Raw genomic sequence first — 24,417 nt, forward strand, 5'->3', positions numbered from 1 at the left:
GAGGGAAAATAGGATTAGTTGAGAAGGGAAGAAGAGAGTTGCACTAAGGAAGCACTAAGAAGCAAAGAAAAAAAGTAAATTGAGTAGACTTCACAAGGAATACAAATAGAATATGCCTCTTCCTTTTCACATCAAGGGAAGAATTAATAAGGAATACAAGTAGAATATTCCTCTTTCTTTTTAATTCAGTTCCTCGGTTGGTGAATATTCTAATGGCAGAATATCCCTCTTCCTTTTCCTGGTTTTGGGAATATTCTAATAGCAGAATATTCCCCTTCCTTTTAAAATGTATTCCAGGTTTTGGAAATATTCTTTTTGTATTTCAGTTATTTTATTCCTTTAGAAGATTTCAGTATGAAAGGGATATAAAGAGGGGGAATACAAAGCTAGTTTTCTATCTGTTTTACAAGTTGTTTGTCTTACCTACGCGCTGCTTCCAGTTCTCGGAGTTGAACCGGAGTTTACCCAATCGATCAGATACTTTGCCGCCCTCTAAGCTTGCGATTAGTGGTGATGGTGGCAAAGGTTTGTCGGAGAGCGAATGCGCCAGAGAAAGTGATTCCTGTAAAAGCAGAAAGAGGGAAATAAGGAATTAAAATAAATGTTGAATTACATTTTATAACGCTTATAAATAACTAAGTTTTGGTCCCTACTTAAAATGAATCTTTTTAAGTTGAAAAGTTCAAAAAAGTTTGCACTATCTTTTTGCAAAATAAAACAATTTCGCTTGTAGCAATTAGTTTGCAATTATTCTAGTAAAGTTACGATACCGCACTTACTTTTATCTAGATGTATTACAAGTAGAATATATTTAAATAAATGTAAGTGCTAATCATAATCCCAAAAAGGTTTAATTTGACGTAACCAAATTGTTGTTGCTCTTATACTTCATTTAAATAAAGAAATTATGTCCATCAAAAATCTACTCCTAAGTTCATAACAGCTTTTAATGGCAAAAGGAAATGGGAATGGAAAGCCACAAGTGACAGTTGTAGATAAAGATCCATCAGAGATAAGCTAGTCACCCACATATGCATATGTTATATAGTAAACTACTTCAAGCAATTATTTGTATGACTTTTACTTATTAAGCCTTTACTCATCTACATTCCAAAAGCCATATCATATTTGTCAATTCAATTCAAGCCCAGTTAGCTTAGCAATATTGCACACTTTTAGTAGTGGAAGACCTTGAGGGGGTTGCCATAACTGTCCGCTTAACGGGAGGGGGCGTAACACCCACTCGAATATCGGCGCCAAAAAGCGAAATGCAAATAAAGAAATTTCAAATCAGGAAAAAAATAACAAAGCGTAAAATATCTCTCAAATTAATAAGAAAATAAAAGCGCACAAAATGATTACAAAAATGGCCATCAATCAAGCCATAATTGGGCATGGCCCAAACGTTGTTGTTGTTGTCGCAGTTGCTAATGTTTTTGTTTATGGCCATAGAGCAGTCCATAAAGTCGGGTTATACCCAGTTGTTGTTCCAATAAGATGACTCAGACACAACGACGACCCCTTTTAGTCACTTGAATTAGCAAAGTTCGTTCGTTTAGTCAAATGAGAGTTTTGTCAACAGCTCGAGAATTGAGTTAGTTACACGTTTTAAAAAGCCTCTTTACCAGTTTCACTTTTTGCATGTTGTGTGTGCTAACTGTATTCGCGGCACACCTTTAAGCCAAAAAGCAAACTTGGCTAATTGAAGTCAGCGCAAATTGATGCGCAATTGTATCTCGGAAGTTGTTAACGACGCGCCGCGGATTCATAAACTGAGCTGCGACAATCGAGTGCGTTGCTGTCACCTACAAATCAGAGAAATACTGAGAGGGGGAAACACCTACGACAATGATAGAGAGATAGAGAGAGAGCTGATAAGATAAGCTACTATCAAGCACTGATTAATAGGCACTCAGGAGACTAGAGAGCGAGAGACATTAGGAGAGAGACTCAGAGAGACTCCAACTCGAGAAAGATAACAAATAAGTTTTACAGCGAGAGCGAATCTATTTGTTTACCTACATTTTTTGTTTTGAAGTTAAAGCCGCAAATTAAGTGCAAATATTAGCAGATCATAGAAAAGCGATAACTTCATCGGTTCAAAAGTGATCGAGGAGCACAGAAAGAGACTCAACTGAGAGGGAAATAAATTAGAGGCGACCCGTTCTATCAGCTGTTTGAATAGCAGGTAGCATTTACAAAACACAAACACAAATAAAAAACAAAAAGGTAATGGGCCATAACTCATTCCAAAAATGTCAATAAAATGCTGATAAAAACAACACACACACCTTAAAAGTCAAAACAGTCTTGAGACGCTACGTCGAACACATCCCAGGCAAATTATTTATAGAAATTTGTAAACGATTAATATTTAGAAAAGAAGAAGTGCTATAGACAATAGAGACTGCGTAAAATGAGAAATAAAAGTACTGAAAAATATTGCGAATTTTTATATTCGATGGGACCCTTTAGTTTGCGAAATAAAAAGAGTCTATTCAGTTTATCAAATGGTGTTAAGATGGCGCATTGACAATAGAAAATACTATTTAATAGATTCGCTGCGTAAATCTGAAATAAAAGTACGAATTTTTGTATTCGATGAGACCCTTTAGTTTAGTTTAGTAAAAAGCGTCTAGTGAGCTTGTTGAATGAAACACAAGAATTTATGAAAAACTTGATGATTATGATTACGACTTTAAAATCAATATTGAAAGTTGCATTTGTGTGATCTCATACAACGATGAAAAAGGGTCTAATAAGTTTGGTAAAAAACAATTTACGAAGAGTTTAGAACTTTACTAACAGTTTTTAAATAGAATTTTATATATTGAAATTAATTTTCAATTTCTCTAAATAATTTCTGAAAAGTTCACCAAAAGGTTCTACTAAGTTTGGTAAACAATTACTTACTATAACTTTAAAAACGTACTTCAATCTTTTTTATATATTGAAATTAATTTCCAATTTCTCTAGATAAATTTTTAACAAGTTTATATTTATATTTATTTTAAATAATAAAAAAATCAAAGCGAAAGGGTCTATTACGTTCGTTAAATTAGGTAAAAATGCTATGAAAATTCTATACTATGATTACAACTTTTAAATTAAGTTTATGAAATTATCAAAATATTTAGTTTAGAGTAATTCCTTTCAAATAAATAAAATTTTCTATTGCAAATTTGTAACTCTTATCTAGACAAATTCATTTTAGCGAAGTAACTCTTTATACTAGACTAAAACGTACTTAACTTTATCAGCTCTTTCCTTATACTTTATCTATTTGAAGGGACAGTCTTAATACATATCTTTGATAGCATTTACCACTTGATATATGTACTTTTGCCCCACACTCTTTCTCCCGCTTCACTTACGTATTTGTTATTGCATAACAACTAAGTAAATAGTTTAATTGAATTTTCTTTTTATCAGCGTGTTTGTCGTGGCTTGTTGTTTGGTTGTGCCACACAGTTGGAATGAATGGCAATTATTGGCGCAGCTTTTGTGATTACATGCGACATTATTATATAAAGAGCGAAAGAGAGAGAGAGAGAGAGTCAACCGAAGTGAACTGAATTCAACTCAATCGTATCTAACTGTTTACGGATATTCGTAAATGATTCGCATTATTCACGACCTTGGCGACTCTTCCACGTCGATATCAAAACAGAGAACTGAATTCTCCTGAATTTGATTGCGGCTTTTGTGTGTGTCATCACACAATGAAACTGACCTCCGCACTTCCCCTCTCCCCACTCAAGTGTCCACACTTCATTGAGCAGCTGAAGCGACGCGTCGATGAATCATCCGCGTTAAATTTGATAAACAACATTCAATAAAGAAAAAAAAAAAGAATGGGTAAAAGCTACCTCTAAACGCCAAATAAACATCGAAAGAAGACAATCGAAAAAATGTTAAATTTGGTTGTTGAGACAGCTGCAAACATTGACAACAACAACAACACATTTGCTTAACTCTTTTTTTATGCCAAAATTAGCATATTTCATCGATTAAATGATTTCAATAAAACTCTGCAAATATGTTGTTTGATTTGCCAATCACTTCGTTTTGGGCCAAGTTCAAGTGCTGTAGGCTAGAAATGTATTTCTGTCCATATGGAAAACAATCAAAGCTCAATTGAAACGTTTCCATTTTCATTCGCATTCCCATTTGCATTCGCATTCATCTAGTCACTGAGTGTATTCACTTGTTATGAATTAATTCAGTTGATTGTGCAACTAAAAGAGGCAGCATTGATAAGCTGCCAGCCACTTTGCCACTTTGCAACCGGGCAAAGTTCATTGGCATTTTGCACTCAGATAGAAACTCGAGCATCTCTCTTGCTATCTCTCTCTGTTGTTTATAAAGAACTGTAGTGAAAAACTATATATTTTAATCCCTGGAGCAGCCTTTCTCTTCAACTAACTCATCAGTCAAAGTATTAACAGCAAATCAATTTAATAACTTGCAAGATTTATAACAATAATCTCTTGTATACTCAGTATTTTTTTTTTTGGTTCCTCTTACAGCTGAGCGTCAGTTTATAATTAATGAATAAACAGCGCAACAAAATAAAAGCAAAACTTTGATTTGCGTCAATTTGTTTTGCAGACACGCTTTGACTACACATTGAGCTTACTTGAAAGAGGTATAAGATGCTAAAAAATACCCCGTAAATTGTGCAAGAGGCAAAGAGAAAAGCAAAAGATTCTTACTATAGTAAAAATATGGTATTTTGGTATTTATAGAAGAATATGAAATAAGATTAAGGCAGCTCAAGAAACTAAAACGTAATAATGACAAAGAAGTTGCTAAGAAATTATTACTATAGTATAAATATGGTATTTTGGTCTTTAAGGTATAGAATGTGAAGAGATTGTTACTATAGTATAAATGTGGTATTTATGGTATTTTATGCAAATTATAATATAGAAGCAGATGAAAAAAGATCGAAACATTTGAAGGAGTTATATGAAAAATATGGATATTTAAAATAAACAAATGAAATTAAATCAAAATAGTTGAAGAATTATGAATAAGTTAAGATTGGCATAATACGTGTATTTAATTTTAATATAAGAAATGGAATTGAAATAGTTAACAAATTAGGAAAAGAGTTCAGATTGGTATTATATGTAAAATTTAACTTTAATCAATAAAAAAAGATCAAAAGATTTGAAAGAATTATGACGCGAGTTAAGATTGACATAATATGTATATTTTCTTTTGAGAAATGAAATCAGATTGAAATTGTTAATGAATTGTGAGAAGAGTTCAGATTGGCATGATATACCAATTTATTTTTAATACAACACGATCGGAATAGTTTAAATGTTATGAGAAAAGTTAATATTGGCACAATATGTAAAATTTCTTTGAATAAAGAATAGAATAATTTAAAGAATTATAAGAATAGTTGAGATTAGTGTAATATGGACATATTTCCTTTCAATATAATATGTATTGTAATATCTTACACTCATGTCTGCAAAGTAATTCATCAACCCAACTCCAATCTGTCTCAATTCAAAGATAACTCAAAAGAAGTGGAGCAACTGTACGCAAGAGTTTCCTTGAGATAACTTCACAAAGAGTCACAACTCAGACAGTTAAGAGTTTGTTCATTATTCGCATAATACCCCGCTGCAAAGATTGCATTCATAAATTGTTGAAACAAATTGCTAGCACAGCTGCGAAACGTGTTGCTATAATTAACCCACAATCAAAATTGTTTATAATTTCTGTTGCAGTGAAGAAGAAATTCGCAAAAAGCCATTTGTTAAAACGTATAGAGTATATTTTATATAATAATGTTTAATAGTTTTGTATTGCATATATGTATATATATATTTATTGTGGCATACAGTTTAACTAAATAATACTAGAAATTCATAGTGAAATATTCTTATATAGTGTGTGTGTGTGCTTGTCGTATACTTAATATTTATTTAGTTATCAGTTTCATTTCTAGCGTATTTACAATTCTCGTGACATCACTTGAGATTTTTCTTGTAGATTGTTACTTGTGTTTTGTTTGGCATTGCATTAAATACATTTAATATTTAAAAGTTATTAATTAAGCATAAGTACAACGAAAATCAAATAGAATACGTTTTGAGAAATTCCATTTTTATTTTATTGTCGATGCGATTTCCATTTGTTTAAGTTTTCATCAATTAAACAAACAAATTGCAAATGCAAATGGGGAAGAAAACAAGTTGTCGAGGGGCGGGTGGAAGGAGGCGTGGCCAACATGTTTATAACAAGTGAATGCGAATGCATTTACTGCACTCATTCATTCGCTAAGCGAGTGCATTTTATTGACTCTCTGAGTCATTCCAAAACAAAGGCGAATGACGACGAAAGAAAGAGAGGGAAGATGGGTGATAGAGATAGACAGAGAGAGACAAGCGGGAAAGCGGGCGTGGCGAGGCAGGAAGTCTTTTTCGATGGCACGACTAACTCAACTCAACTCCGACTCCGACTTCGACTCCGACTGATTGACCGACTGACTGTGCAACACGTTGCAAGGTCTCAACTGGTTGTCAGCGTTGCGGGAGGTTGCAACGTCGTCTCGTTCACATAGATCGACTGCTCCTGCTCCTCGTTGAGCAGATCCGTGATGGAGTAAGCGGACAGTGGACGCGAGAAGCGACGCTCCGAGAGTATATCATCGATGCAGGTAACTGGCGCTAAGCTGTCGCTGTCCTCCGTCTGCTCCACAAGCTCAAGCGGTTCCTCTGCGCTGCGTGCGATGGCCTGAAAGATGTCCTCCATGCTGGACTTCAAGCACAACGCTGGCGGCTGACGCAACAGCACCGGGGAGGCGGGCTCCGGTGAGCTGGACAGCGGCGAGGCGGTTGAGGGCGTGGCCGAGGTGCCACGCGTGCGTCTCAAAGCGGGCACAGGAACAGCAACGGGTACCGAAATCGGTTCCCAATCGCTGAGCTTGCTGTTTGACTTTTGCTGCTGCTGTTGATGCTGCTCCTCTTCCAGCTCCTGCCACAACTGCATGGCGTGTTCGATGTGTTGCAGCTGCGCCGTCAGCTGTGTGGCAATGCTGCCCTTGCGTGAGGCACAAGGCGTCGACTCGTTGGACTCCTCGCTGGCACCGAACATGCGTATCTCGGGCAGCGTGCTGGGCAGCACACGGCTCACCTGTCGCTTCGCTGTGCCCGACTCGAACATGCGCGCAATCTTGGTGACATTGCTGCGCTTCACAGGTGGCGCCACCACTTGAGGCACCTCCTCCTTCACCTCCTTGGGCTGCTGGCGCTTGGGATAGACACGCGTCACGGGCTTGCGTTGCTTCTGCTTGACAGGCGTCGCCTCCTGGGCGAGTCCTTGCACATGGCAACACAATTCGGGGCCATAGCAACGATGATATTTATTGCGATTCGCCTCATAATCCGCATCTGCAAAGCGTTTCATGCGCAGCAGCGACTTGGGCAGCAGCGTAAGTAGCACATAGGTGACTACTAAATAAGGAACATAGCTCATCCATTCCCAGGCTGTCTCCAGATACACTTGATACTCCTCGGACAACATGATTTATCTTCCTCCGTCTTCTTCTTATCACACAGTATATTTACAATTGACTTTCGATTTCGCAAGTATTTATTGACTTTTTCCGCTGGCTTTGTATTTCCTTTTTCGCTTTTGTTATCGTTCTTTTCAGTCTTTGATAAGCGATACAATTACCATGACATCACGACACACTGTGCAAAAGGATTGTAAAAGAATATTCGATAAGTAATTTTTATTTTCGCTAACATTTGCGCAACAGAAAATTATTGCAAAAATCGTGGATATGATTTTCTATTTTTGCATTAATTTTCTGCATGTCCTTTCTCACTCTGGCTCACACACACACACACACGCATACAACACACACCTTTCGTTAAGTGCTGTCAGTTTGGTTTTGCAATCGAATCGCATTCGCACAGCTTGTTTTAATATTTTTTTATGCATATACAACGAAACACATATTCCAACCGTTTGCTTATTTTTATCTCTCGACTGACATCTGATATGGTGTGCCGACCGTCGTTTTATTTATTTATTTTACATTTATTCTTTAATCGTTTGTTTTTGTTTTGATTTGTGATTTTGCTGCTTCTAGTTTATTTTTGCTGTTTTGAGGCGCGTTTTACATTCCGACGCACCCAGCGGTCGTTCTCTTCGGTTGCTCGTCTTAAACTTAACTAACCGACGACGCGCGCAGCTTTAGTCACAGCCTACGATGGCGTGCTCTCTTTTGGGCTTGCTGCTCTCTGTTTCTCTCTGCCCATTGACCGACTGTGCTCTCTCGTGTGTGCGCACTCTCTCTGCTGCTTTTTGTGTAATCTGGTGCTTTATGATGAGCACGTTCGTTCAGTTTTCGTTGTTGTCGGCATCGGCGTCGCAGCAGCATCAGCTACACTTGCGCAGAATATTCTGTTGGCTTTTGTGCAAGTAGTCGCTGCCTTAGGTCAACTGGGCATGTTTCCCTTATTGGCACTTTGATAAGCCGCTGCGCGGGTGTGCGAAAGGGATGCAATTTCCATTGGAATGCAGGCTTTCTTTCTCTCACTTAGCGCTTAGTGCCAATAAAAGTATAAATAGAATATCTTTAGAATGTAGAGCACGCACAATAAAAAACAAATGTGTGCGCTCGTGTGATTTACTCCAATTTCTTAATAATTGTGGACTTTTCCCATGACACTTTTAATGACATCTTTCCATGTTCGACATGTTTATACTGCTTATGCTGTGAGCATTTGTCGCTGAGTGAATTTTAGATTTATTTTTTAACACTTTCAACATGGGGTGACGATATTTGTAATGGCCGCAGATTGCGGTCAGACGTGAATTCGCCACATGGGAAAGTTCTTTTGATATTTATATCGTATAGTTGTGTGTGTGTGAACGTGAGTGGAATAGCCAGCCTTGAAACACATTTTGCTAATGCAATAATGCCATAATTTGTCATGATTTTAATTGCACTTTTCACAGTTGCGCAAATGTTATTCGATTTGAATTATAGTCGTTACAGTTTTAGTTATTTTTATTTGCACTTCCTGTTGCACCGCATTTGACAGTTTATGCAACTTATTTTGCCCGACTCAGGAAACAACTTCACATTACTTTTTATGCAATCGGAGCGAAATGAGCGTGTCAACGAAACTGCAAAAGAGAGCGAACGAACGAAAGCGAGAGAGCGCGTTTGACACGCGCGTCTATTTTGATTTGCGGGTTATCAATTTGAATGTCAATGAATACCGGCAGCAGTAAATACTGCATAACAATAACAAACAACAATACAAAAAATTATAGCGTCAAACGGTGTACTCTCTAACAATGCAAAAAACCGTAGCGAAAATCAAACTGCTCGTTGTGGAGTCGCGAATTGCACTGAGCCGACGCGCAGATCCCCAAACCAAACGACGGCTTTGCAGAGAGAGCGCCCAGCGTGAGAGGGAGAGAGTAAGTGAGAGAGCGGCAAAGACGATGACGATGACAGTCAAGTGTGTTGTCTTGTTTTTGTTTGCCGAAAGGAGGCGCATTTTAAATGTGAAGCGAACGTAATAAACGACAACGTCATGGAGAGAGCAGACAGTCAGCCAGACAGACAAACTAAGTGCGAAAGAGAGCGCAAAAGGGGCTGGCAGAATGCGTTGAAATTTGGGTAAATGATGAATGTGATGAAGACCACAAAACAAAAACAGATCATGATGATGATGATGATGAACGTGATTCACTTGCACAGTGACTGAAATGAACAAAAGGCAATGCAGTCGATGATGCAATAGTCTACAAATTCAATAAGTTTAGTTGATGAAAAAGACAAGAAAAACTAAAAGTAAACCCAACAACAGCAACAACAACAAGAAAAATAAATAGCCATCTTATCGCAATGTTCCACAACTGACAGAGCCAAGAAATGTGTGCAAAAGAAAATAATGAATCACATAGAGGCAATAAAAATAATCAGCAATAAGCAGCCACAGTCACAGTCACAGCAGCAGCAGCCGCTGGCATATTTGCAGCTTGTAAAGATACAGATACAAGCGGCCAGATACACAGACAGAAGATACACGCGACAATCGCAAAGAAACGTTGGGGAGGGGGAAGGGGAAGGGGCAGCATTACAGTTTTGCCAAGGCGGCAGTTAGAACTCTGCTCTTTTTTTATGAACAACAATAATAGGAGCTGGCTACTGTCATTGCGATGCTGCTGTTGCTGTTTGCTGTGGCATGGACTAATGAACAAGTACAGCAGAGCAGCAACAACAACAACAACATAATCGCTGGCAGTAAACGAACAATACGCAAACCATAATGAAGTACACACAGAAGAGACAGAGCAAGAAAAGAGAGAGGGGAAGGGAGATAGGGGGACAGGGGCAGGGACAGCCTGCAAGTATATCAAATTCACAAAACAATTTACAACAGCAGCCGCAGCCCAAACAGCAACAACAATAACAACAACAAGAACAGCACGAGCACAAGGCAAAAGGCGAGACGAAAACCAAGTTGGATCTCTTTTTGCTATTGAAGCTGCCAAGGGGGAGAGAAAGAAGAGGAGAGGAGGGGAGGCTGGCTGGCAGATGAGCACGTTCAAGATCAAGCCAAGAGATCAAATGCAGCTCTGAACTGGACGCGACTACAAACTTTATAATAGACTCGACTCGACTCGACTCCAACTCGCAACTGGCAACTCGACTTGAGCCCAACCCAAAATGCAACCCAAAGCATAGGCAAAGGCAAAGGCAGCCTTCAGTTTCCCACTTTTTCATTTGGTAATTGTTGCTGCTGCCTCTGTTGCTGCTGCCCACAAGGCAAGTTTAGAAAACAAAAAAAAAAAAAGAAAGAAAATTATGGCTAAATGCAAGCTGGCAGGCAGCTGTGCAGTCAGAGCCTGTCTATATATAACTACAACTGGTCGATCTTCTTGCGTCGATTTGCCTGACTTCCCTTTTGTGCGACCTTCCTCGCCCCACTTGCCACTTGCAACAACAGCTGCCCCAACTAATTGCACTTGGGCCACTCAATTTGTATATTTTGGCAATGCTGCCAAACAGCGCATGAATTCATTTCATTTTTCACTGTTAAGTATAATTAGAATCATTTTAATTTTACAACAAGTAAGAAAGAAACAGACGAGTGTGCTCGACTTTGAAATACCCGCAAAACAAATATACTAAAAAATACTGTTACATTTGCTGGAGGCATAACGTTATAATGTTATTCTACACTATGAATATGCTGTATTATTCTTAAAATATACTCAAATAATATACTGAAAAATACTAAAAATATACCGAAGACTATATTTAGTATATTTATATACAGTACTGCATTCCCAATATATCATAGAGTGCAAAATATACCACATTGTCAGTCATAGTATATATTCTTTATAGTGTCAGAGATGCCTTCTACATTTCCTGAAGACACAGACTTATAATACCCTTCTCCCCTATGAGTACCGGGTACAATGACAAAGAATATCAAAACTAGAGAAAACTATTAAATAGATATTTAGAGGCGCACAGTGTGACGCATTTTTAGTCTAAGCTGACTCATTTGACTCGCTGCCAGCAATTACAATTTCTTCACCTTTCTATTGACCTTGCTCCACTGTGTGCAATGCGCACTCACAACGCAGGCGTCAAGTGCTGAGTATCTTTGTATCTGTATCTGCATCTCGAGACAGCCCCAAAAACGTAGGCAACAACAAGCAGCAGCAGCAAAAGCAAAAACAACTTCAAATAGCGTGTAATTCGCTGAACGACAACAACAATTCAAAACTCATTTGCCTCGTGAGCATTTTGTGTGGGCTCCCCTCTCCTCCCCTTCTCCCCCTTCTCTATCTCAATCTCTCTCGTTTCAGATCGTTAGATCTGTTTGACATGATTTCCTCAAAAATTTCACCCAAAAGGCTGCCACCGCAAAAAGAGTCAAACAGCAGCAAGAGTAGCAACAACAACAGCGACAACAACTGTTGCTGCTGCTGCTGTTGATGATGCCCCGAAAGTGGGCGTGTCTATTGTAATTAAATGTGATTACTTGTACATTAAGAAATGGGACGGCATAGAGGGAGAAGTGGGGGGGCAAGCTATATGTCCATATATTATGAATAACCCAGCAAGCCCGCATAATTATGGGCTCTTAATAAGGCAAACAGAGAAAGGAGGCAGCAGCTGACAGAGACAGCAATGAAGGCGGCAAAGCTAGAAGAGAGAGAAAAGTTCACTAAACTTCGTTGATTGTCGCCGTTGTTTTTGTTGTTGTCATTGCGATCGTTGTTGTTGTTGTTGTGCCTTCGATTGGATTTTTTTGCAAGTGTTTTTTTTCGGGAGAAATGTCACCTGACCATAAAAGCGAGGCAAGTTAATTGATATTTTGAACATGATCATGCGGCGGTCGCAAAACGAAAGTAAAATGTCAACGCAGTATTAACTTGGTCAAGTTGATGGCGCAAAATAAGGTAGCATTAATAAATAAAATCAGGTTGTTAAATAAGGGCAAAGTAACTATTCAATTAATAAAACAAAGTAACTATTCAATTAATAAAACAAATAGTGCAACAAATGCTCAATTAGCGTTGAAGTCGCTTCGCACTACAAAAAAAAATCAATTGTGAGCGAAGCAAAAAATTGTTGCATACTTTTAGGCATGAGTTGGCTAGCGCCATCTAGCGTTCACTAGCGCAACTAACATCAACCAAATGGCATTTCAAAGCACTTGCAGTGGCATTTTGCATTTAACCCACAATTTTGACATTTCAAAGAACTGTTTACATTTAATTATGCAGCAATTTTTGTCTAAGTTCTTATACACACTAAATTAAAATATGTTTTAGCTAAACCCAGCATAAAGCCTGTTGAATGATCTTATTTTACTGGCAAGTTTTTTCCTTAACACTTGCACCGTTTTAAATTTTTGCAACACTTTTGCTGCTTATGTCATTTAGCCAAGAGATTTGACGCTCGACTGACATGACTGCAGAAAGCAAAAGCGAAGCGAATTGAAAGAAAAGCTGGCAGCGTTCGTTACGAGTAATCACAGCAAAAAAAAAAAGAAAAACAGAAATGATACCCCAACCGACAATAAGGAAACAATTTTCACGCAATTGCAAAGGGGATGACGAGGGGCGTAAAATGTAATCGGAATCGAAATCGGATTGAAACGCAGCATGGAACCGTTTGCCAATTGCCATTTATCAGCAACAACTTGGCGTTGCGGTTGCTGGGCACGTGAGTGTGTTTGGGGGCGAATTTAACCTAGTGACTAGCCTAAGAGTAGGAGGTGATCTGAAGTGTAGTATATACTCCACTTTATATATAGTATAAAGTAAAATATATGGTATATATTGTAGAATATACCAAACTTTATATATGGTATATTGTGAAGTATATGGTATATATATAGTATATAGTAATTTTAGTATTTGAGGGCGAATTAGCTCACTGACTAATCTAAGAGTGGGAGATGATCTAAAGTCCAGTATATTCTAAAGTTTATGTATAGTGAAGTACATTGTGTATTAACTAAATTAAGACTGACAGCTGATCTAAAGTGTAGTATATATGTACTATTCTTTATAAATAGTATATTGTAAAATATGGTATATATACAGTATATAGTAAGTATATAGTTGGAGGCGAATTAAGCTAGTGAATAAACTTAGAGTGAGAGCTAATCTCAAGTAGAGCATGGTATATAGTATATGGTATATTATATATATTTTATACAACTATATACCGTAGTATATATATTATTATTATAATAGTATTTGCACTTACATTCACAAAGTTTTCGCGTTTGATGTCGTCGACTTCGTCGCGCTTTGAGATGCGTTTCTTCCAATCATCCTCGCCGCTCTTCTGCAGCGCAGCCAAACGCTCCGCAATGGAGCCGGTCTTGGCAATTGTGCGTTGATCGGGTCCCATGTTCTGTGTGTTCCAATGGAAGTGGAAGAGGAAGTGGAAGTGAGTCGAGTGTGGTTGGAGGGGGGGATAAATGCCAAATGAGTCAGCAACAGCGAATGTAGATTGAGGTCAAGTACTCACCTCTGTTGTTGTGTCTGCTGTTGTATCGAGTGATGTATCCTCTTGCTCTTGTTGCTGCTGCTGCTGTTGCTTATCGGCGGCTTCAGTTTGATGCGGTTCCTTAGTTGTTGATGTGCTCGGCTTATCGTCAGCTACATGACGCAACTTGACAAACCCGCCGATGCCAAGTGGAGGCAACACCTGGGGGCCAATGCCAATGGGTAAGACTCCAACACCGACTCCAACTCCAACGCCAGCTATGCCCGAGTGACTTTTGCTTTTCGCAATGAGATTGCTGCAAAAGACAAGTTCGAATAGATAAAAGCCGTTAAAAGTGTGCATAAAGTGTGGCAATTAAAGCGCGTATCCAACTGTTGTTACACACATGCAACCTGCCACATGCCACATGCTGCACATGCCACAACACACAACATGCGTCTTTTCTCTCAATGGGGAGCGAGCTGCGCCGCTTCCTGCCCCCTTCTCTCCACCATTCCTGCAACACAAGTCATTCTCCATTAATAGCCAAATCGTGACGCAGCATTTGCTGTGCCACTAATGAGCAGAGATCGAAACTAAGAGAGAGGGGTGACAGAGGGGGGTATTCCACAGTCGATCTGCCTTATTGGTTTTCCCAATTGCCGCTTGCATTCTTATGCAGCACCAACTCAGATACAAAGACTCTCATTCGTTGTTGTTGTTGGAGGCGCAGGAAGCAATCGCTGCTAGATTTCCCAACACACACAACTTTCTCCTTTAATAGGAGCTTCATGACCATTTATTAACGCTGGGCAACAACCATTTTCAGCCCGACTGTCAAACAGTCAGAGCATTCGCTTATTGTTATGGTCAAGATTCCACTTTTGATTGCCGCGTTTTTTCGCGCACATTTTCCAGCTAACAAAAACTGCAGGCGTTTAATGAGCACACAGAGAGTATTGCATTTTGACCATAATCAATGGTTAGCGAGGGAGTTGCGATTGGTAAAAGTGAACGATGGTGTAGTATTGATGGATATTAAATTATCGAAAAGGGTATATACTAAATGTTTTAAAAGGTGATAAAAGTGAATTGCAAAAACCAAAACTTTAAAACCGTTTGAGATACATTAAGTAATCACACAATAATTGAAGTTTTTTGGAACCTATTGAAAAGAATATCTAAAACTAGTACAAACAAGTAAGAAAGCTACAGTCGAGCTACCCACCTCCAATAAAACCATTTTCTATAAATATACCACAAAAATACTAAAATATACCGAAGGTATATATATACTCGTACAAAATATACTGTAGCATACTAAACATTCCATATTGTCAGCCAAGGCATCTAAAATCCGAACTAAGTAGTCGTTTTTAATTATACAAATTTTTCTCATAAATAATATCTACAATTTTTATCTGATCCCAACAAAATTCAGGAATTGGAACATAACAAATGCTGTCGAAAAAGAATGATAAGTTTATCTCTTATAGTCTTTGAGATCTAGTGTTTCATACGGACAGACAGACAGACAGACGGAAATAACGTCTAGGTTGTTGACGCTGATCAAGAAAATATTTTATGGGGTCGTGCCTATCGGCACAAACTTATAATACAGTTCTACTCCACAGTAGCGCGTATAAAAATTGCTTATAAATATTTCCAAAAAAAAATTTAGAGTTTGTAAGATATATTTCTAATAAATATTCAACAAAAATATAAATCTATTACACAAAATATGAAACTTCTCAATAATCTTTTTCCGTAAGTTCAACATAGATCGTAATAAGAAGCATATAAAAAAAAACAACCATGATTTCATATTTATTCATATTCTATATCAGTTCTAGCAGACTCTAAATCTGGCATAAATAAATGATTGTTGCATAAGCAAAGCAAAGCATTTGCATATTTCATTATCAAAAATCTTTACACACTCTACTACGAAAAGAACAGCTCATTGAGTAAATCACAAAAGATCTACTATCAAAGAAATCTCGAAACAGGTATTTCTTTTCTTCCAAATAATGATCAATAAAAACTATTGACACTTTTATTGACAAAGCTGTGTCAAAAGTTAAAACACTCTGCTTACAACATTGTCAAGTTTTTTTTGGCATAACTTAAAACTAGCCAAAAACAAGTAAAATGTTTGCCATAGTTAATTATCTATAAAGCAAAGTTAGATGATCAGCATTAACAAAAAACTCTAACTCATGTGGCCACCAAACTAATCTGTTATCTGTCATCATCATTTCCTCAGGTATTTTAGCTACTGCTGCTGCTGCCTTTTGGCATTATCAACTGCGCCAAATAAATCTTCATTTATCTCATTGTGTGTGCACACATAATCACAGTTTGGCCATTGATAAATTGTGGGTCATCAAGCGTGGCACAAACTACACAGACACAGAGAGAGCAACATAATCATAATATTGATAGTGTTATTAAAGCGGAAAACAGCACTCGACTTGATCGTCTTTTGTCTGTAAACAACACCGTTATGCGAGAATGTATCTGAGACATTAGTCACCCAGCAAGAAGTATTCCAAAAGAGATTTGTGTTCACTTTTCAAGAATTTGTTGTGAGTGTGTAACTCGTTTGTAAATTTATCTGCTGCTGACACTTACAAACGTTTGACAAGCACTTGACACAGTTAGACAGCCACTGAGCGGCACTTTGAGAGTCACTAGAGACGAAGTTCGAACTGCGAACTGCACGCGACGAACGCTGATAAACGAATGAATGAGGAGCTGCAGCATCGAAAACGAAAACGAAATCAAACGAAATTCAAAGTAAACCTCCGAAGCCTCGACTTGAGCACAGGTAAACCACGTTAAGGTAAACACACACACATAGACAGAGTTCAGGTAAACAGCGCTTCGCTGACAGTTAAATTGCATATTAATTTTTTGCTTAGTTTGACGAGCTGCTGACGGACAGGCACTCAAAATGTCCAAGAGAGGTCACACAGAGACACACATCAACATACACACACACACACACACACATACACACACACAATCGGACAACCAAATATAGTGAGAAAATCAGCCCATAGAGATAGTTAAAGTAGCCTCGCCAGGTGCAAAAAAAAAGTGTGTGTGATCACAGGTAAAACACCTCGACATCATAAATTGTCACAAATTTGCTGCTGATCCTGTTATAAAACCCGTTTCTAGTTGTGGCATGGGATGTTTCCACGTTTGTTTTTCATTTTTTTTTGGTAGCTGTTAACGCTTGAGCACCACAAGTGATCCACCTTCCCCCTAACCTAACACCCCCCCTCTCCCATTCCCATTGAAATGAAAATGAAAATCAGGTCGCCAACAAAACGCGTTCCAGACCGCAGCATTTGAATGCATTCGAATTGTATTCAGGCAATATTCAGACGCAGTGTCGAAAGTGGCAATCAGCAAAGCGTCTCAAATTCAATTAACATGCATAATTACACGGAAAATGCATAAACAATTTTCAATGTTTGGCATCCCGCAGCGTTCACTAGTTCAAGAGTTCAACAAACGCATTTGGCACTTGGTCAAGAGCGCTAATAATTCGCAAACAGATGCAGGATGCAAATATACTTTGCTCATTTTATGCATTTAAAATTTTGGTTAAAATTATTTAAAGCATTTTTATGTGCTGCAAATTGATTTCGTAAATTGTGGAAAGCATTACTTTTATTTAGTAATTGGTAATTGATGCCAAAATTATTTCTATTCAAATTTGCAAGCTAGTTTTGAAATAGATCGAATATTTATTTTTTCCTGCACTGTACCATTTTTGCCATCCCATTTTTAAGTTAAACTAATATTCAAAATGGTTTGGAATATGTTTCTTAATTGGAAATGAAATATTTTAGAGCCCGATTAATTTTGAAATTTCTTCACAATCTAAAATCAACCGAAAATCACATAAAAGGAGAATAAAGATTAATATGAATTTGTGTTACAACAACCAAAACTACGTGAACTATTACAGAAACAGAACCAGAAGCTTACTTAATGCTATTTCTTTAGTAAATAATGAAAGATCTGTATATATTTAAAGTTTCTTTACAATTTAAATAATAATTAAAAATACAAATTTAACTATCTCGAAAATCACATAAAATTCGTTTAACAACAACCTTAATTTCTTGAACTAATACAGCAATATAAACAGTAGAAGTGACAAATATTAAAAGATCTATCTGCATTTAACACATTCTAAATAATAATTCAAAATAAAATCGAAGTATTAATCTCATAAGTCACATAAAATGGCAATTGAAATGAATATTAATATAAATTTGTGCAACAGCAACTTAAACAGAAAGAGTAGCTGATGTAATTTCATTTCCTTGACATTTTAATCCAGATTAACGCTAAGCTGAAATCATATAAATTCGCTTTACTTTTCTCGGAGTGTAATCGAAAATGAAATCAAAGTAAAAGCGCAGCCAATGCCCAAATTGCAGACAGACAAATCGCCTTAGCGAAAGGCAATCACTGTTCATAAGTAAACTACACATTTGGTCGTAAGATAGTCGAAGTCAAAGGTCAAAGTGCACAACACGCGCATGTCCTTGTCGATAGATAGGAAGGAAGGAAAGAAGGGAAAGAAAGGAAGGAGCTACTGCGTGTCCTTCCTTTGTTGATACTCTTAATGCACAAATTGGTATTTGAAAACAGTTTAGCGTTCAATTAGTTTGAGTGGCGAGTGGCTCAAGGTGCGGCCCAAATGATGAACCCCTGACATTCGACAGACAGCCTTCCCCCTTCTCCTCTATACTTCCCCTCCTTCTCTCCACTCTTTTTGCACGCCAACAAACTCGTTTTCAATGCCCTTTTTTTTAACCGCTTGCATAGAGGGAAAACTCTGGCTGACAGCGGCAACTAAACGCGATAAATTGCATCATTTGCTCCCCCTCCCCTTCCCTCTCTAGAGAGGGGGAAGCTTTGGTATTTTGTAATTGAATTATGCACATTTTGCGTTGGAATTAAAAGTTTTCGCTGAACACGCGATCGGCTTTGACTCTAATGAAAATGCGGCAGCGTTTTTTTTTCTGCTGATTTAATGATATAACAAAATGTGAATTGTTTTAAGTCATAAACTGAGTTATAAACTATTTGGCGCGGCATAAATAATTGCATGCGATAGAGACATCGCATCAGTAGCAACAGCAACAGCAGCATTAGCAACCTAATGAGCGTTCAACATGCCACAAGTCGACAGCAACCTGCCACAAATATCAGCGTAAACGAGTCGCCCACGTCGCATCGATCGGAGGTGTGAAACCGATTTTAAATTGAAATTGCAAGTAACGCGAGACCCTGACAACTGGCCCAATGTAGAAGGTTATAGACAACTGCAGCGTGTTAAGGTTAAGCAAATAAAAGCTTCATACTTTTTGAATAGATACTACACATATCATAAACAAAACCGCAAAAATAAAATCTGAAACTGAAACTGATCGTATAACAGCTCAGGTAAATTTGACAGGAATGTTTATATGTGCCAGACGGCTCATCATCAACAAGTAAGAAAGCTGCAGTTGAGTGTGCTCGACTGTGAGATACCCGTTATCCATTTTCCAAAAAAAAAAATTAAATTCCCTGTCTTCCCTATGAGTATGTGGTATTATTCTTACAATATACCGAATAATAATACCGAATAATATGTTCTGGAAATAAAAAATATACTAAAAATACTGTTGCATACACTTGGTGAAAACATGAAGATATAATACCATTCTAACCCATGAATATGCGGTATTATTCTTTAAAAATATACCAAAATAATATACTGAAAAATACTAAAATATACCAAAAATACTGTAACATACATTTGATAGAGAATATAATCGTAATACCCTTCTACTCTAAAATATGAAATTTTTATTTTAAAATATACCAAATCAATATACTGGAAAATAGTAAAATATACCACAAAATATTGTTACACACATTTGCTGGGGTCATAAAGTTATAATACTCTTCTATCCTATGAAAATGTGGTATTATTTTAAAAATATACCTAATCAATATGTAGAAAAAATACCAAAATATTCTACAAAATATTGTTACATACATTTGCTGGAGGCATACAATCAAAATACCCTTCTACCCTATGAGTAGAAGAAAAAAACTTGTGCAATTTGATGCCAAAAATGTGGCAAAAGATTCGCAAAAAAAAAACACAAAAAAACTCAAGTGCAATCACAACAGTTTTTCGTCTTTTGGAGTTGCCCAAATGACACTCGACTTGCCACTGAAGTGACAATTACTCACGACACCAGAAGAGGGGGAGTAAAGGGAAGACAAGAGATATTTGCAGTGCGATGAAGATCTCAAGACAATGCCAGAGCAAAGACATCCAACCTAACTGAGATCACTCAGATAACAGCTGCGATACAGTAAAGTTGAAGTTGAAGTTGAAGATCGCTGCCCAACAATTTCCCACGCTACATTTCATTTGTGAAAAACCATTAGCTCCCCTCCGTCTCCTTAGTTTCTATCGCCCCCTAGTTTAACCCAACCCCAGGCTAGAAAACTCTTTGTTCGTAATCATGCAAAATTACAACGTCAACGCGATCGCCCATTTTCACTCTTCCTCCCCCCCGGCCCTCTAAAACTTGAGTCAGACAATTCGCTTTTGTTTTTCTGGCTGTTCAAAATTGTCTGCGCATTCAACATTTCATTAGACTGACCTTCCCGGTAATACTCTCGTAGTACCAACTTGTATTTTTTTTGCTATGTGCACGTTTTGCCTTTTCAGTTTATTAACAATTTTTTGCTTTTTTTTTGACTCAAACTGTTATTTAATTGCGCGAGTATTGTGGTCGAAATATTCATACCAAGTTCAAGGTTTAACTCTGTGTAGAGTGAGTGTGTCTGAGTCTCGAGTCAGTCTGTCTTTTTGGCTTTGTGTAGGGCAATTAGTTGTTGGAGCTGATGATGTAAGCACAGAGCTGGAGATATACATAAATATATCAATACTGAGGGGCGTTTTTGAGCGTGACAAAAGTGAAGTAAAGACAACAGTGGAAAAGAGAAAGATTAAGAGTGAGGAAGAATGACATACATTAAAGAATACTATGAATGTTTTGTTTGTAAAGTTGAAAACTGGTATTTAAAACACAAACCTGTTATTAATATTTGATTAGAAAATATATAGAAAATTGCTGGGAAGATCTGAAACTTAGCAACATCACGACCATAGTTAGCAACATCAATCAATGTTATATTTCATTGCTACTATTCAATTGATTTATTGATTGCTTGTTGATTTATTTAAATACGTATTCAGTAGTTAATTTTATACTGAAATATTACTTAGCTACCTATTCAGCATCACATTTTTTTTCTTAGAAACATGCTTAGCAACATCTGCCAGAGAAACATAATAGAATTCAGGTAATATCCTATAAATTACTACTGATTTGCCTTAAAATCATTCATAGAAACATTCAACTTAAACTCATTTCAGCATTTCAAAGACAAATTCAAGTTTGCTTAGCAACATCTATCACAGAAATGTCCTATAATGAACAATGTAAAACAGCAGCTACTATTCAAAATTTGTTTTTATAATTTCTTTTTCAAATCACATTTTATAATTAATTACATATCTACATATTGCTAATATATTGTCGGCAACAGAATTTTCATTCTAAGCAACATGTCCCTATATAGCAATATTGCTATCATAGCTGTCAACATTTCCCTTAGCTACAATATTCCCGAAATGCACTGCAACATTTTCCCTAGCACACAAAGTCCTAGCAACATTTCCCTTAGTTTGTTGACAGCAACATTTCTAGCTAGGCAACATTGCTAGCTTCGGCTTTGGCAACCTGCGAACAGCTGTCAGCTGCTCAGACAATGTTGCAGACAGGCGCAGTGTTGTCAGCACGTGCTGCAGCAACCCCTGTCACAAGCTGATGACCCCCACACTTCCCCAGCTCATCTCACACACACACACAAACACATTGATAAAATGCCACCCATCGCCTGTTTGGCCCAGACATGTTTTTGCTACCGTTTTTGCCGGTTGCCAAAGTAACCGAAAAACGAAACGCAAACGCAAAGCGTCAAAACAAACTCTCTCGCCTTTGTTTGTTGTTGTCGCTGGCATTAGAAATGCGCGGAAGAAGTGGAGTGGGGGGAGGAGACTGCAGAGTGGCAAGAAGAAGCAACAAACAGCAGTCGGAAGCAGGAAACATGCGTTTTTCCCTTTTTTGGGCAAAAGTTTGGGTTAACTTTGCAGCCTCCCAGACAAGTTGAGTGAACTAAAGAGAGAAAGAGAGAGTGTTTGGGATGAAGGGAAATACTACGAGTACGTCTCAGTTGGATGACTGCAGCAGCTTTTCGTTGCAATGCAAATTTCATTGTCAGGGGGAGGTCTCTGAGTTCGATGCGGTTTTTCGTATGGATTGCAAATACATTTTTTTAAGGGGTTTTTGAGTCAGGGATATCGTTGATGGATACGTGCCTGGCGTGTTATTTCGTTCAGACTCGACTCCAACGATTTCGAGTTCCGAGTGGGTGGGGCAACGTGTTGTTGTTGTTGTTTTTTTTTATTGATTATTAACCCAACCGAGCCACGCCATGAATCAAGCGGAGCCCGCATAATTAACCATCAGACGTTAGATCCCAAAAAAAACGAAACACGTAAGAAATCTTCCGCTTTGCTTTGCTTTGTTTTCTTTTATTTTTTTTGTTGGTGGGAAAATCATGAGTCAACGCATTTCATTTGGTCTGATTGCTTCCCTCATGTGACGCTTCCATTTACCGTTTTGTCATCCATCTGGTGTACTTCTTCTTTACTTTTTTGACAATTTGATAACTTGTTTTTGCCCACACGCTACGTCATGTTCCTCATGTTGAGCGACTTAATTGACCGCCAAGTAAAATAGTGAGTGTGTTCCCCTTAGAACGTTGTCAACTCAGCTCCAATTGCGACTCCCAATGAACTCTACGCCAAGTTCAACGAGGTAGCTCAACAGCAACTACAATGGCAATGCCAACAAACTACAGCAACAACAACAAGAACTGTTGACTTGAAACATTTCCGTCTGCGTCGCTGACTTCGTCTCAGTTCTCAGTCCATTCAACTGTGCTTGCTACATTTGTCACAGCTGTTTCACTGTTCGCTCTATTCCCCTGTTTCCCCCTCACTCTCTCTCTCTCGCTTCTTGTGGCGTCGACAAGTGCTGCAACTGCTGCTTGAATCAATGTTTGTCCGCTGCTAGTTGTTTGCCACTGTTTCCTGTTTGCACTGCCATCTCCATCTCTATCTCCAACTTCAACTCCAACTCCATCTGACCATCTCCTTTGGGATTTAGTCTAGCGCATAAGCCTGCAACTCGTGCTTAATTGTTGTCTTTGTGATCTTGAACTTGAACTGCGAACAGAGAGCACAGTCTTTGTGCATTCTGTGGAAGCTTCAACTGTCATCAGACACATAAAGAAGAGCTGACATAACAAGAGCTCTTGATTATGCTAAAAGATCTTTAGGAGTGGCAAACATAGTCTGAGCTAAGAGAGTGTCAAATGGATAGTTCATTTTTTCGAAATAAGAATATGTAGTAAGCTGAGTTTTGAAGAGACGCAGTTTCTCATTTATACCGGGTTCTCTTTTTATGAACAAGTATTTTGAGCTAGTCTACAGCACCTCATTAAATCTTTTTGAATACTAATTACATTTTATATAATATAAAGTTTTAAGAAGTGGCAAACATATTGTGAGTTAAGAGAGTGTCAAATGAATAGTGCTAAATCAAGAGTTTATTTTATACCTAATCTTTATAGAGTAGAAGGGTATTCCATCTTTGTGCCAGCAGGAAACAGAAACAGAAGAAGGAAAGAAACTTTAACTGACAATAAAAGCAAAACAGTGTGGCATTATTCTACAAATATCCCAAATATTATTCCGCATAAATTCTAAAATATATCAAATGTCATATTTGGTATATCATTAAAGTATTACATTAGAAATATACCATGGAGGTCAGAAATATACCAGAAAATATACCATTGTCAGTTAAAGTTTCTTTCCTTCTTCTGCTGGTATCTCTTAGTCGAGCACACTTGACTATAGTTTTCCGACTTGTTTTAAAAATAAGAATATGCAACAAGCATTATATTGAAGAGTCAGAGTTTATAATTTTTACTTCTCTTTTTATGAACAACTATTGTGAGGTAGTTAAAGGCAACTCATTAAAAGTATTTGAATGCCAATTACATTTTATTTTATGCCTTTTAAATGGGGAACTTTAAGCAACTAAAAAATACTCAAAATATCCCAGAAATGTTTGTTGTTAGTCAGGAAGAAATTAGTGTTCGTTTTAAAGTCATAAAAACATCAATAAAATCCATAATAACAGCTTTGCTTAATTGCATAGACTTGGATAACT

At 37.6% G+C, this 24,417-nt stretch overlaps 2 protein-coding genes across 13 annotated transcripts in view; both read right to left on the reverse strand.

The window, feature by feature from the left end:
- The window catches only part of LOC133840938 (supervillin), a 174,897-nt gene that overhangs the window by 4,115 nt on the left and 146,365 nt on the right, over positions 1–24,417 (reverse strand). For 9 of the 10 annotated variants that reach the window (XM_062273136.1, XM_062273134.1, XM_062273135.1 and 6 more), the window contains 3 exons: positions 14,057–14,330; positions 13,790–13,939; positions 424–562 (listed from right to left, as the gene is read on the reverse strand). In XM_062273136.1, the coding sequence (XP_062129120.1) occupies positions 424–562; positions 13,790–13,939; positions 14,057–14,330 (563 nt within the window). Of the gene's footprint in view, positions 1–423; positions 563–1,625; positions 1,756–13,789; positions 13,940–14,056; positions 14,331–24,417 lie in introns of those variants that run through there. The other variant, XM_062273147.1, reaches the window with a different exon arrangement.
- LOC133840949 (uncharacterized) lies at positions 5,776–9,309 on the reverse strand. Of its 3 annotated transcripts, none has more exons than XM_062273176.1 (2): positions 9,127–9,309; positions 5,776–7,718 (listed from the first exon to the last, which is right to left on the reverse strand). In XM_062273176.1, exon 2 carries the CDS (start codon positions 7,546–7,548, stop codon positions 6,535–6,537), a length of 1,014 nt encoding a protein of 337 aa, XP_062129160.1. In that variant the 5' UTR covers positions 7,549–7,718; positions 9,127–9,309; the 3' UTR covers positions 5,776–6,534. The 3 variants fall into 3 exon arrangements, with proteins under 3 accessions (XP_062129160.1, XP_062129161.1, XP_062129159.1); XM_062273177.1 differs by lacking the exon at positions 9,127–9,309 and adding an exon at positions 7,996–8,496; XM_062273175.1 differs by lacking the exon at positions 9,127–9,309 and adding an exon at positions 7,895–8,496.

This window comes from Drosophila sulfurigaster, chromosome 3 (assembly GCF_023558435.1).
Source record: "Drosophila sulfurigaster albostrigata strain 15112-1811.04 chromosome 3, ASM2355843v2, whole genome shotgun sequence".
Classification (NCBI taxonomy): domain Eukaryota; kingdom Metazoa; phylum Arthropoda; class Insecta; order Diptera; family Drosophilidae; genus Drosophila; species Drosophila sulfurigaster.